Raw genomic sequence first — 14,482 nt, 5'->3', positions numbered from 1 at the left:
CCTGGTGAAGCCTTTGCTGCAAAGATAGGCTTCTATGTTGCCATACTAAGCCCTTGGGGCTTGCTTGAGTCCGTACAAAGCCTTTTTCAATTTGCAAACTTTGTTCTCCAAACCTGGTGCCACAAATCCTTCAAATTGCTCAATAAAATGCCCCCTCCAAACAATCCATTGAAGAATGCTGACTTGATATCCATGTGCCAAAGGTTCCACCCTTTTTTAACAATAATTGCAGCTAGCAATTGAATCGTATCGAGCCAAGTAGCAAGTGCAAATATTTCTAAACAATCCACACCATAAGTCCGAGCATAGCCCTTGACTACCAATCGGGTCTTCAAAATTTTTTTATATTTTTTTTAATTAAGAGAAGAAGAATTCGAATTCTACTTTTTAAGTAAAAGATCATGTACCAACTAATAAATCAAATTCTCAAATGCATTTATTTATGGAGCCATCACTGTTTAGCTTGGTCCTGTATCCATTTTACTCCAATGACTTTCTAGTTTGTAGGTCGATCGATCAATGCCCAAGTTTCACTATTTTTTATTATATCAATTTCCTGTTACATGGCTTTCTGCCATTCAATATTCTTTGCAGCACCACTAAAGCACTCAGGTTCTGTTATAACAACATTACACCTATTGTAGACATCAGTCAAGCTCTTCGTACCTCTGATTGCGAAATCATCAATCAACATTATCATCATTTACAGCATCATCATCAACTGGTTTTTGATCATAAGAAAGTTTCTGAGCTTTCAATCTCAAGTTTGGACTAGTTCCATCGTTTATCTTCATCGAAATCAACATCCCGACTAACAAAAACTTTGTTAGTTGATACATCAAACAACCTATACCCCTTGTTGGTCTCACTAAACCCGAGATGAATAGCCACTTTTGATTTTTCATCAAGCTTTCCTCGCTTAACATGTGAAATTTTGGCATAAGCTATGCATCCAAATATCTTCAGATGAGAAAGAGAGGGCTTGGATCCATACTAGACTTCATGAGGAGTCTTGTTTGCTAGGGCATTGGTTGGTGCAATATTTTGAAGACTATTGGCTGTGTTAACAGCCTCTGCCCAAAAGCTTAATGGCATTTTCTTCTCAAACAGAAGGCAACAAGCCATTGCCATTAGTGTTTTATTTTCTCTTTCTGAGACTCCATTTTGTTGAGGGTTGTAGAAGACAGTAAGCTGATTCTTTATTCCAAACTAAGTCAAGTATTTTTCAAACTCCAAAGTAGTGTATTCTATCCCATTGTCACTCTTTTAAGTCTTTATGGTCATGCTTGCTTGATTCTCAACAAATGCTTTAAATTTCAAAAAAAATTGTGGAGGGCATCAAATTTGTGCTTAAAAAAATAGACCAAGCAATATCTCGATAAATCATCTATGAACAGAAGATAAAGCTTTGTTTTCACTTAAATACATGGTTCTCATTGGTCCTGCTTTATGTCTGTATGCACAAGCTGGAATTTTTGTGCAGCCTTCCACCTTGCTTGCTTTGGAAACAGCTTTTTTGTCTGCTTTCCAAACTTGCAAGTGTCGCAAACATAATTCACAGTAGAAATAGCAGGTATATCTTCACCTAAATGATTATTATGCATATTTTTCAGAGATGCAAAATTCAAATGCCCTATTCTTTTATGCCATGCAATTGTATCATGTCAGATACATGCATATGCATGATGTTTCATATATTTCCAGTTAAGTGGGAAGCACATATGGTTCATTCCCACTGTCATAAGCTCTTTACCATATGGATCAAAAATTCTACAAGACGTGTCTTTAAATAAAAAAGCATAACCATGTGCAACCAACTATCCTACACTCAAGAGGTTCTGATTTAGAGTGGAAACAAATAAAACATCCTGAATTTGCTTCTTACCTGATCAAGTTTCTACCTCAACAACGTCCATCCATCTGCTTTCAAATATTCCCCGTTTCCTATCTCAACACTTGACTTGTAGCTGTCATTAAGTGCCACAAAGAGTGTTTTATAGCATGTCATATGATTTGAACATGCGTTATCCAGTATCTTTCCTTCTTTTTTCTGTTTTACAGCTAGCTACGAATAACACTTCTTCCTTCTATTCAACTTGCTCTGCTACTGCAGCTTTTTGGTCATTTGTGCTCTCCTTGTTCTTGCAAACTTTTTCTATATGTCCAAGTTGATTACAGGCTCGACACTTGATTTTAGGTCGAAACCAACTGAATTGTTCTTAATGGTTTCTCTTTTTACAACACCGACATGGTAGGATTCTGGCATTACCATATCTCTTCTTGTTCTTATCTACATCAAGCTTCCTGGTAGTTGTAACACCTCTTCTTTGTCTGGCCACCAAGACATTTTCATTACTTACCTCACCTCTAATGGCTCTTCTTCGCTTTGAAGCTTAAAAAGCATTTACAAGCTCTTACAAAGACATAGCAGTGAAGTCTTTTGATTCCTCCAAAGCTAAGATTTTTTACTCAAATCTCTCAAGAATACTTACCAACACCTTTTCCACAACCCTTACATTAAATAGCTCAGCTCTTAAAAGCCTGAATTAATTGACTGTCTTCATAAGCTTATCAACATAGTCCTTTACAACTTCATCTTCCTTCATTTTCAACACTTCAAACTGTCTCATTAAATTTAAAACTTGCATCGTTCTAGTTCTATCTGACCCTTAAAACTCCTCTTTGAGCTTATCCCAAGCTTCCTTAGCTATTTCACAAGGCATGACTCTTGTGAATGGTGTATCTATCACAGCACATTGAATATATGACAAGGCCTTGTGTTTTTTGGCCACTTCCTCACTATGTTATCTCATTTGGTTTATGGTGGGATTGGCTTTCAGTTTAAGAGGCTCTTCTCTTTATTCAACTACCTCCCAAAGGTCGAAAGCTCTGAAGAAAGTCTTCATTTTCACCATTAAAGGTTGGTGGTGAGAAGGATGAAGTGCTACCATTTAATGTCATTTTATAGTAAAGGTTGTTTTGTTTTCTTTTTTATTTAGGAAAGGGAAGAAATGGCTTAGCCGGTCTCTTAAAAGCTTAGAGAAGCTTTGATACCATGTGAGAGTTTTTGAAAGAAAGGACACAACGTAACTAGTAGCTAAGCTAAACTATGGAAACAGAGTAAGTGAATAATATTTTTGATAAAAGTGATGGCGGTCTATAGTTTCCTAATATTTCCTTACAATTAATGGGGAACTGAGGCTCATTCATTTCAAAACCAGATTACAATATATATACATACATCTATCATCATTACATGGAGGGATTTTTTAATACAACTTAGTCTACCTAGAGTTGCCCTAAGATATGGGAGCCACATAGCTCTTACACAAAAAATATATATATATATATATATATATATATATCATTTCACTAAATCTGCTATAAACATATATAATTATATTGTTTCATCTGTTATGTATATCACTTTTAATGATATATTTTACTTTTAAAAATATTTTTGATATGATCTCAAAATTCTGACAAAGATTGAATTGAAGATATTTCTCATCATCTTGCTTCACTTTGCTTTTTCTTTATTGAAAAAAACAATAGGGTTTTAAGAAAAATAAGAAGATGTACGAAAGGGGTTTTATGTCTTAGTTAAACCTTTCTGCAAGAAACTTGATTGCCAAGTTTTCTTTAAGGTGTCGAGTGATTGCAATGTATCAGACTCCTACTGTGGACAGGCTAAGTACGATTTCGAAAGCCTATTCATATGATCGAATGGGTTTATCTTAAAGCTGATCTATTTTGTAAGAAATTGGGCTGTTAACAGTGACCCAATCAATTAATGGGTTGGTTTTTGAATTGATTAACATCCCTATACCAAGCTCTCATGATAAATAGTATACTATTTATTATGCCAACAAATTTGCAACATAATAGTATTCTTAAGTCTGAATGTCAAGCAAATCAGATAAGATTTGTTCTTGTTATAATAAAGGAAGAATAGAATTACAGAACAATTATATGTCCTTGTAATTTTAACTTATTAGAATAGAGTTACAGAACAATTATATGTCCTTGTAATTGTGAGTTACTAGAAAAATAATACCTCTAGTTATGATTTACTAACAAAGAAATTCTTTTAACTAGAATATCTGTATCCTCCATCAAGCTAAAGATGAAGAGTTTGCTGATAATTTTTCCTCCAACCAACAACAAATTTTATTTCAGAACCATGTGAACACATACCAACTGTTTCTTTACAGGTAAGTTTGAAAGCCGTGTTCATGGCCACCATCACAATGATATCAATCATTTCGAAGGAACTCAGAAAAGAATGAAGTAGTTTGGTGAGTCATTGCAAGCTTATATTTTTGCTAGGGTACAAAAGCAATTCCTCCCCCAACGGACAGCTTTCACTTCAACTTTACTGCCTCAAAAACTAAATAGATATATAGTTATTAAATAAAACAGATATTTATTAATGGGGCAAAAATAACCCTTTTTATATTTTTAACTATTTTTAATTAAATTAGACAAAATTACCTTTAATGAAGTTACACGCTATAATGTTACACGCCATGTACAAAAATCTGTGACAAGCCATGATTAACGTGTTACATGTCATGTATAAAAATCTGTCACATGTCATGTACAAAAACTTGTGACAAGTTATAGTTAGCGTGTGACACGTCATGTACAAAAACATGTGACAAACCATAGTTAGCGTATTACATACTATGTACAAAAACATGTGACACGCCATGAATAAAAACATGTGACAAGCCATGATTAGCGTGTAACACACTATGTACAAAAACCTGTGACAAACCATGGTTAGCGTGTTACACGTCATATACAAAAGCCTATGACAAGCCATAGTTAGTGTGTGACACGTCATATACGAAAGCCTGTGACAAGCCATGTGCAAAAAACCTGTAAAACTTCAAATCCTCTCAACTTTTTTTTTTTGATAATTTGGCAAAGATTAAAGTGTTTCTAACATGTTTTCATAAATCAAAATACAAATGTTTTTTTATCTAAAACACCTACTTTGACTAAAATAAAAAAAAATTCTTTAAAAACCCAGATTTATAAATTTCAAAATTTTGAGTTTATTAATATCTAGGTCCCGAATATATTCAATTAAAAGCTATTTCATACATTTGTGATTATTTCTACCGTTTTAGTTTTATTAAAAATCGAATTTTCCAAACAGCCACCCACCCAAACACGTCAAAATCATTGCTTGGTGTCTTGAAAGCGTAAGAAAGAGAAATCTGAAAATGTGAGAGAGAGAAATCAGAAGCATAGCAGACGAATGCCGAACTGATAAATCGATAAAATTTGAGAGACTGGGATGGTGAGAGAGAAATTCGAAGCACAAATGGAAAGAAATGGGAAAAAATTGTGATGAATGGTTTAATTTATTTGAAATAGTTTAAAAAGTATTTTCATCAAGTCATAATTAAATATAGTTAAAAACTGTTAAATTTATTTTGATAGTTACTTTTAAAATATTTTTATCAAGAAAGGTCATTTCTCACAATTTTCTCTTTATTAATTATGTTATAATAATTATACTTATTTAATTAGAATTGTAATACAATACTATTATCTACTTAGATTACAAAATGAGTTAACTATGAATAAGATTAGGAGATATATATATATATATATATATATATATATAAATTAGATTTCTCAATACATAAGTTAAAAAAAATTTTCTTACATTATATAACTCTATATACGTTACATAAAAATCTAAATTGTCCTAACTTGTGTATGTAATATAAAGCTAATTTTAACTTTATTCACAGTCTAATTTTAATTAAAATATCCATAATTTAACTCCAATTAAGATATTATAATCTAACTTTAACTAAATAATTTATATAATTATCTTAACTCATTGATTTCATACAATAAAGTTTCCTTTCCTAGCTAGTTCCTATCCTCGTCAACAGTAAGGAACTTGCTCAATTTATCAATTGGTTCAAAGTTGAGGAACAAATAAAGGAAAAGGAGCCGTTAACAATTTAAAATAAGACAGCTGCTTGTGGAGGAATGGTCATTTTCGTTTCTGGTGTCATAACCATAATTCTCTTGTATGTGCAGATAGGGACAGTCCTGTAGAAAGAAAAAGATGACGGTGGTCACACTATATGCCTTATTTATGTTGCTTGCCTCTGTATCGTAGGACTCAGCTATGTCAGTTGGGGGGAATATATAGCTAGCCAAATGTCCATCATAGTCGGCATTAGCCGTTTGCACTTTGTATTCATTATTTGTTTTACTTAATAATAACAAATAATAAATAACGTTACCTGATCCTTTTATGGAAAGGATAATTGGGTTTGGTACCTAACAGCTATCATTTGATGGAAAAGGGTAAAATGATAAGATGTGTGTGCAATGCTAAGACTAGGATAAGACAATCTTTTTCCTCTTATCATGTTTAGTCTGTACAAGATTAAGAGTAAGATGAGATTATTCTTCATCACTAGTCAAGATGTGCTTCAACCTACATTACGATAATTCTCACCATTAACATAAATGATTAATATTGGCAAGAAGGTTGAGCAGATTGTCTATTTAAGATAGTATTCAAGATATTTATAGAAAGTTTAATTGGGTAAAAATCTTCAAATTTATCGATAAAAAAAAAAGGCATTTTCTTTTGCTTTCTTGTTCTACATTTGGCTGTTGGGCTTTTTGACCGAGCCCCACTCGTAACTAATTGTGCTGGGACCAGATGGCCTAGAGTTTACTTGAAAGGGAACTACTTTTGAAAGTTAAAATCTGAAGGGTAGCTGTGATCTACCTGCTTCGGCTTTAGAGCAACAGGAAGTCAGGGTAGCAAGGAACCAAGGATCTTAGGCCGTTAAAGACGTGGTTAAGGATAACATCAAAGTTATAACTAATGTATAAGAATACTAGTGATATAAATCTTTAAAAATATAAAATAAAATAAAATCTAGTGATCCTTTAATTTGTTACGAGGCAAAAGCTCAACCTTACCTGATAAATGATGCAACCTCAGACCCCACCCTTTTAAAATCTCTATATATACCTGTTACCCTACAGGGGAATAACGAACCATAAAAGATCGCAACGACTCAGCTGGGAGCGATTTTTTTTTCCCTTTGATTTCTTTTTGAAAAAGCAGAGTACCATGGGAAAGGCCATGGAGAAGTCGTTGCCATTGCATATGATGTTTCTGTGGGTAAATTTGCTCTTGTGGACAGTTAGTGGTAGACTTGGGAAGTCAGTAGAAAATGCCGAAGCAGAAATCTCAGCAGTCGGTGATCCAGGAATGAAAAGAGATGGGTTGAGAGTGGCCTTTGAAGCTTGGAACTTCTGCAATGAAGTCGGCTATGAAGCTCCTGGCATGGGGAGCCCCAGAGCTGCTGATTGTTTTGATGTTGTTAGTAAGTACCAGCATAACTTGAAAACATACAGTAAAGCGAACTGGGATTTTCTTCCAACTTTCTCATGTTTATTAAATCTTTTACGATACGTCAAGTCTGTAAAGAAATAGAACTATCTTTTTTAGAGTTTAGTATGATTTTATCAAAATGGGTGTAGTAAAACACAAACTACTATTCTGATTAGTACGAACTACCTAACAAAAGAATATAATTTCTATTGCATGTGACAGTTGTTTAGTATTTGATCTAATAATTATTCTTGTAAATGGGGCAGATTCAACTCTGATACACAAGGTATCAGAGGCTGATAACAGACTTTCGGTAGGCCAACCATTCAAAGGATTGAGTCCTGAAGCACTGAACAGCCCAGATCTTTATGCCGTTGAGAAGGAGCTATATTTGGGTTCTTTATGTGAAGTTGCAGAAAACGGCTCAGAGCCATGGCAATATTGGATGGTTATGCTAAAAAATGGCAACATGGACACAAGGACCGGTTTGTGTCCTGAAAATGGGAAAGTGGTACCTCCTTTTACTACAGATAGGTTTCCTTGCTTTGGAGAAGGGTGCATGAATCAGCCCACTTTTAATCATCAACCGACAGAACTCTTAGCTGATGGTACAATGAGAGGATGGTTCAATGGAACTTATGATTTGGATGCTGATATTGGGAGAGGACTTGGTGATAATACCTCCTATTATGAGGTGATTTGGGAGAAGAAACTTGGTTCTGGAAGTTGGGTCTTTAAGCATAAGGTCAGGACTACAAAGAAGTATCCATGGTTGATGCTCTACCTCAGAGCTGATGCAACTAAAGGATACTCTGGAGGGTACCATTATGACACAAGAGGAATGCTCAAAACTGTAAGTTGAAACTCTTTGGAACAAGTATTGCTTTACTTGGTTAATTAGTTTATGATCCCATTCACAAATTTTTTTATCTTGATTTTGTTTGCCTAACAAAAATGAAGATTATTCTAGTATCCCATCTTTTTCTGACACTAAATTTTGCCTAATTACCCCCTTCCCTGGTTTGGAGGAAGAAAAGAAAACGAAAAGGTCTAACCATGGTGCTCTAAAATTCTCGAGGACAAAAATGTAGTCCTGTAATTTCTGGCTTCCTGAAAGAACCAGTCATAGGGTAGGTGAGTGAAAGATATCATTATTTGGGAGGCAAATTTTGTTACTGCAATATTAATCACGGATGATTCAATTTCTGGCCTAACTATGTTGTTGGTCAAGACATGAATAATTAGTTTTTACCGTCTTTATTAGAAATTAAAATCAGACATCTTAATTACTTTACAACTAATTCGTACCAAATCCATGTCCTTACTTTGTGCGTGAACTGGACATTGGTTGAACTGGTACTGAGTTGACAGGCCTTGAAACAGATTCAATGAAGATCAACAGGGTCATACGATTAGTTTTCTTAATAAGACGACGGTGGGGGCTATAACTGTGATTTGGTCTGCGTTTATATTTGAATATCTTTTGATACCCATATTCTCACTTTGAAAGAGTAAACAAATTTGATTTGCTTTCAGCTCCCACAATCCGCTGATTTTAAGGTCAGGATAACTTTGGATGTGAAACAAGGAGGAGGAAGCAAGAGCCAGTTCTACCTCATAGATATCGGCAGCTGCTGGAAGAACAATGGTCAGCCTTGTGATGGAGATGTGACCACAGACGTTACAAGATACAGTGAGATGATCATCAACCCTGATACTGCAGCTTGGTGCAGCAAGGATCATTTGATTAACTGTCCACCATGGCATATTACTCCAGACGACAAAAAGATTTACAGGAATGACACTAAGAATTTCCCATATGGGGCTTATCACTATTACTGTGCTCCTGGCAATGGTAAATACTTGGAGAAACCTGTTAGCATTTGTGATCCTTATAGCAATCCGCAGGCACAAGAACTAGTTCAGTTGCTGCCTCACCCCATATGGGGTGAATATGGCTACCCAACCAAACCGGGTGATGGATGGATTGGGGATCCAAGAACTTGGACGCTTGACACCGGCGGTCTAGCCAGCAGACTCTACTTCTATCAGGTGATTGTTTGATTAATCCGTGTAACTCATGTTAGAATGTGTTACTACTAAATAATTAATGGTTTATGGCTCTTGTTCAATTTCAGGATCCAGGTACCCCTCCTGCTAAAAGAATATGGACATCTATCGACATGGGTACAGAAATTTTTGTCAGTGACAACGATGAAGTGGCAGAATGGGACATCAGCGACTTCGACGTTCTTCTCACATGATTCTTTGATTCAGTCCTTCACCTTTTGGTTCCATTTATTTTCATTATTTTTAGCTGATTAGAAATAGCACAAGAAAGAAACAGGGTATAGTAGGAGCATTTCTGATACCGATTCTTTAAGAATGCAAGGATATAGGAGGCAACCAAGTTCCAAGGGCATGCTTTACTAATCCTTGAAATATAGTCATTTCGTTACCTTGTCGAATCACCATGTCATCAGATTCCAGGTTTCATAGTCAATAATTTATTAACTGCATAGTTTTTGACATATTTGAAATGATTTTGAGGTTGAGTTTTGCTTAAGAAATGGCTTGATTGCAGCAATCTTGGATGCCTTTTGTTTAGATATTGACTAACCAACCTGAACATCCACTATGTCCAGACATAAAAACAAAGGTCCCCCTCAACCCCCACTAATACCATATGACAATCTGATAGGAGCTTGATGGTTTCCAAATTCCAATTATGGGCACTTTTTGACAAAAGTTCACATAAAGTTGTGGACCATAACATAATCATGCTGGGGGTCCTACCATGTGGATTTGGCTGAAACATCTAAATTGTACCAAAATTTTCCTCTCAAAACACACACATAACAGTTGTACAAGCTATCACGGGATATAGCCAAAATTGATTCTGAGATGATGCATTACAGCTAGAGCAGGTGCAGGCCCTCACGCTTTAAACTAATTGCTTTGCACCTTTCTGTCTAAATATGAAATACTACAAATTAAATTATACCAAGAACTTTTATTTAATAAAAGAGAAAAAAAAAAAAGAAGGTTGTGCCAAGGACTTCAAATGCCCAATCCAGGCTTAACTCGTGGCCCAGCTCGGTTAACGTTTTGTAATAGTCTCAAAGCCCAGACCCACTCCTCTTTATCCTTCAAACGAGGTCTGGAAAAGGCCCATGATGAACCCCACACACTTCCTACAGATGATGTCGCATTTTACGAACACCTAATCTCACATGGTACTGCCGATCGGCGATCATTTTCCCTCCGAAATTGCCCTCCAAAAGAAACAAAGAAGAAAAATCAAACCAAAATTTGGCCAAAAACTTATTCGAAGATGGAAATTCTATTCCGTCAACCCCATTGCAAATGCGCTTCTAAGCCGATCTTGGAATTAGGGTTTTTAATCTTTAAGAAGGTAACGGCTTTCTCTTAACTCTGAAAATAGGGTTTTTTTTTTTTAATTTGTAATCTATTTTATTTAGTTTACAAGCTGAGACTAATATTTGTTCTTATTTTTTCGATTTCCATTAAAAACTCTTCCTTTCTTTTCTTTCTTTTTGTTTTTTATTTTGGGCAAAGGAAGGTTTTTGTTTTCCTCTTTTTTTTTTACAATGAAAACTCTTACTTGTTTGCAAGTTGGCATTTTACAGTAGATTTTAGTGGGTTGTACATGAAAATCCTGCAAAATCTAAGTGTTTTTTTTTTTTCAAAACTTAATTCTACATGATTTGAGCTTGTTTTAAGCTGAATATGTGCAATTTTATTTTTGTTTTGGATTTATTTACATTTTCTAATCTTCCACCTTCTTCTTATTCATTTTTGCACAGGTGGAGGGGTTCTTTTAGGTTCTGTTTTTCTTATATTGCTGGGAAAGGCATGGCTAAGGGAAAGCTTATTGCTGTCTGCCAGTCGGGTGGAAAGTTTACACCAGGTAGTGATGGTTCGTTGTCATATACTGGCGGAGATGCTCATGCTATCAGAATAAACACTGATAGCAAATTTGATGAGCTGAAGGCAGAAGTGGCAGAGATGTGGAAGTATGATCCTGATTCCTTCACCATTAAATATTTCCTTCCTCACAACAATAAGACGCTCATCACAATTTCCAACGATCAAGACCTGCAACACTTGCTGGATTTTCATGGAAACTCTGCAACCGTGGATGTTTATGTCTTAACAAATGTGAATCAAATCAGTGACCAGTTGACAATGTCCCACAGTAGGTAGTATGAACTTCGCAATTTTTGGATGATGAAGAATTATGTTGTTTCCTATGTGGAATAAATAATATGTTTTGTGGTTATAGCTAACTTCGTCATCATGCTAATATCATTGAGGCAACTAGGTAAAATACGAGGGTTCATCCATGTTGTTATTTTGCATCACCCTTGTAAACTATATGGTTTAAATGGATTCTTATCATTGCAGGTCCAGAATGGTGGATGAGCCTGTGACTTCTCCTGATAGTTTTACTCATGCTGCTTCTGTTTCTGGAGACACTGAGCAACTTGATTGGTTGGCTTCTATTGCTTCTGTTTCCAGAGATATGAACCATCCCAATAACTTGACCCCTGAAGCTCCTAACGATAAGGATAAGGGGCTGCAGAAACTTGTTAAATCTTGGGAAAATTGCTTAACTGGTCTGGATCAGCAGTTCAATAATGTTTATGATTTCCGTGTTGCTCTGAATAGATTCTCCATAGCTCATGGCTTTAAGTATACCTTTAAGACCAATAATGCTAGGTATGTGATTGCGACTTGCAAAGCTGAAGGCTGTCCTTGGAGCATTCAAGCTGCTAGGTTGTCCACCACAAAGTTGTTTCTAATTAAAAAGATGAGTGAAACTCATAGCTGCGGAGCAGGAAAAAGTTCTGCTAGATGTCCCCAGGTCTCTAGTAAGTTGGTCAAAATTCTTGTAAAGGAAAAGTTGCGAGATGCCCCACATGCTAAACCGAGAGAAATTGCTGATGAAATTCTTCAGGATTATGGATTTAAAGCAAGATATTCACAGGTATGGCGTGGAGTAGAGACGGTCAAGGAGAAGCATCAAGTTCCATATGAAGAGGGTTACAATCAATTACCTAGTCTAGTTAAGCAGATGGTAGAGAACAATCCAGGTAGCATAGCAACTCTATTCACCAGGGAGGACTTAAGCTTCCATCGTCTATTTGTTTCCCTTCAGGCTTCATTACATGGTTTCAAGAATGGTTGCCGCCCCCTTCTTTTCCTTGACACTATGACCATAAAATCGAACTATCAGTCTGAGCTGCTGACTGCTACAGCTTTGGATGGAAATGACGGCGTTTTCCCTGTTGCATTTGCTGTAGTTGATGTTGTGAATGATGATAATTGGCATTGGTTTTTGGTGCAACTAAAATCTGCAATTTCAACATTCCAACCACTAACATTTGTGGCAGATAGACAGATTGGGTTTAAAAAGCCTATTTCCATGATATTTAAGAATTCGCACCATAGTTATTGTCTCCGTCGTCTGACTGATAAATTAAAAAAGGATCTAGATATCTTATATACTGAAGAAGTACTTCAAGTAATTGTCACGCATTTCTATGATGCTGCTTGTGCAACCACACTTGATGGATTCAGTAAGTGTATTGAGAACATCAGAAATATTTCACTTGAGGCCTGTGAATGGATCTTGCAAAGTGGACCTGAACACTGGGCAAATGCTCTTTTTCATGGTTCACGATACGGACACTTTAAAGCAGATGTTGCTGAGACATTTTATACTTGGGTAACTGAACTTCCAGTCTTACCAATTGTTAAATTGATTGAGACTATCTGCCATAAGATGATGGAGTTGGTGAAAACTCAGCTTTCAGATTCAGGTCAGTGGTTGACAAAATTAACTCCCCTCGTGGAGTATAAATTACAGCAAGATATTCTGAAAGCTAACATGCTTAAAGTGTCAGTATCACACGCGAGCACTTTTGAGGTCTGTGACAGTTTGGGTGCAATGGATGTAGTGAACATTGATCTCTGGGACTGTAGCTGCAGGGAATGGCAATTGAAAGGGTTTCCGTGTTGCCATGCTGTTGCTGTCCTTCAGTGGTCAGAAAGGAGTTTATATGATTATTGCTCCGAGTACTATACAGTTGATGCTTTCCGGTTGACATATTCAAACTCCATATATCCAGTTGCAACAGCAGATAGGCCAGTGCAAAAGAAATCTTCAAAAATTGAAGTACGCCCTCCTCCTCTCTATCCTGCCTCTGGCCCTCCTAAGAAGAGAAGGATACGAAATAGACATAAAGGACCCTTTAAGCGGCCTCTGCATTGCAGCAAGTGCCAAGGAGCTGGACATAATAGAGCAACATGCCGTATATTTTCATAGTCGCACTAGTGTTCCTGAGGGGATGTAATATAACTGCAGATACTCTCTTGGGAGTTGGGGATGGAATAAGTTAGAAATGCCTAACCCCATTGAAATGTAATACAAGTATTGGCGGGTCTCACAATTTTGGGTGGGACACCCATGTTCATCTAACTTTAGCATTGCCAATGGTTATCAATCAGAAGTATGTTTTTTGGTGATAAAGCCATTTTCTTCTTTATAATTTTCAAGAATGGTGTACTCTTTTTACTGGTCTCAATATGTTGGTATAGATTGCTGAGTTGGATTCTTTGAAGGTTTTCTATGTAGCCTCCTGTTTTTCTTTTTCTTTTTTTCTGTTTTTGGTCCCTTAATTGGTAAGTAATTCGACCATCCAATATTTAATAAGCTCAAAAGGCTCATATCTGTAGGCTTCGACGATACCCTCCTCCCAGATCGCCTCCCAAGAGACTTTCAGCGGGGAAAAGACGGGGGAAAAACTACAATAAACTTGTACGAGTCCCAATTTCCTTTTATTTAACCATAATCACAGAATGTACATCTGATTTTCATAGAAGGATTGCTGACTTTTCTTATTTGGGTTGGTTTGGTGGTTGAGTTTGCTCAGCCTCATTCTAGTTGTCGATTTCTTAGATCGAGAGGCGACATTTCATCTGATTTCCACCACCAGCTACCCTTTCCAAGTTAAACCAAGACCTCAATCTCTTTTGCTTAAATAAACCAATTTCTCCTCTTTTCAA

General features: G+C 36.1%; 2 protein-coding genes across 4 annotated transcripts; both read left to right on the top strand.

The window, feature by feature from the left end:
- Window positions 1-7,038: 7,038 nt before the first annotated feature.
- LOC18613799 (calcium/calcium/calmodulin-dependent Serine/Threonine-kinase) lies at window positions 7,039-9,977 on the top strand. Its single transcript, XM_007051214.3, has 4 exons — window positions 7,039-7,382; window positions 7,657-8,243; window positions 8,927-9,442; window positions 9,529-9,977. Exons 1-4 carry the CDS (start codon window positions 7,127-7,129, stop codon window positions 9,652-9,654), a joined length of 1,485 nt encoding a protein of 494 aa, XP_007051276.1. The 5' UTR covers window positions 7,039-7,126; the 3' UTR covers window positions 9,655-9,977.
- A 567-nt stretch (window positions 9,978-10,544) lies between these two features.
- Window positions 10,545-13,946, top strand: LOC18613798 (uncharacterized). Of its 3 annotated transcripts, XM_007051211.3 has the most exons (3): window positions 10,545-10,805; window positions 11,218-11,613; window positions 11,819-13,946. In XM_007051211.3, exons 2-3 carry the CDS (start codon window positions 11,267-11,269, stop codon window positions 13,740-13,742), a joined length of 2,271 nt encoding a protein of 756 aa, XP_007051273.3. In that variant the 5' UTR covers window positions 10,545-10,805; window positions 11,218-11,266; the 3' UTR covers window positions 13,743-13,946. The 3 variants fall into 3 exon arrangements, with proteins under 3 accessions (XP_007051273.3, XP_017969759.2, XP_017969758.2); XM_018114270.2 differs by lacking the exon at window positions 10,545-10,805 and having other exon boundaries at window positions 11,470-11,609; XM_018114269.2 differs by lacking the exon at window positions 10,545-10,805 and having other exon boundaries at window positions 11,595-11,735.
- Window positions 13,947-14,482: the final 536 nt, after the last annotated feature.

The sequence above is a fragment of the Theobroma cacao genome, chromosome 1 (genome assembly GCF_053813885.1).
Source record: "Theobroma cacao isolate CCN51 chromosome 1, ASM5381388v1, whole genome shotgun sequence".
NCBI classification, from domain to species: Eukaryota; Viridiplantae; Streptophyta; class Magnoliopsida; order Malvales; family Malvaceae; genus Theobroma; species Theobroma cacao.
This window is presented reverse-complemented; position numbering and strand designations above follow the sequence as displayed.

Bases quoted from the DNA above. Each gene is read 5' to 3' on its own strand.
- LOC18613798 (XM_007051211.3), top strand. From the start codon at position 11,267: ATGGCTAAGGGAAAGCTTATTGCTGTCTGCCAGTCGGGTGGAAAGTTT. The intron at 11,614-11,818 runs GTAGTATGAACT...TTATCATTGCAG, and splicing joins TTGACAATGTCCCACAGTAG to GTCCAGAATGGTGGATGAGC.
- LOC18613799 (XM_007051214.3), top strand. From the start codon at position 7,127: ATGGGAAAGGCCATGGAGAAGTCGTTGCCATTGCATATGATGTTTCTG. The intron at 7,383-7,656 runs GTAAGTACCAGC...TAAATGGGGCAG, and splicing joins TGATTGTTTTGATGTTGTTA to ATTCAACTCTGATACACAAG. The intron at 9,443-9,528 runs GTGATTGTTTGA...GTTCAATTTCAG, and splicing joins GCAGACTCTACTTCTATCAG to GATCCAGGTACCCCTCCTGC.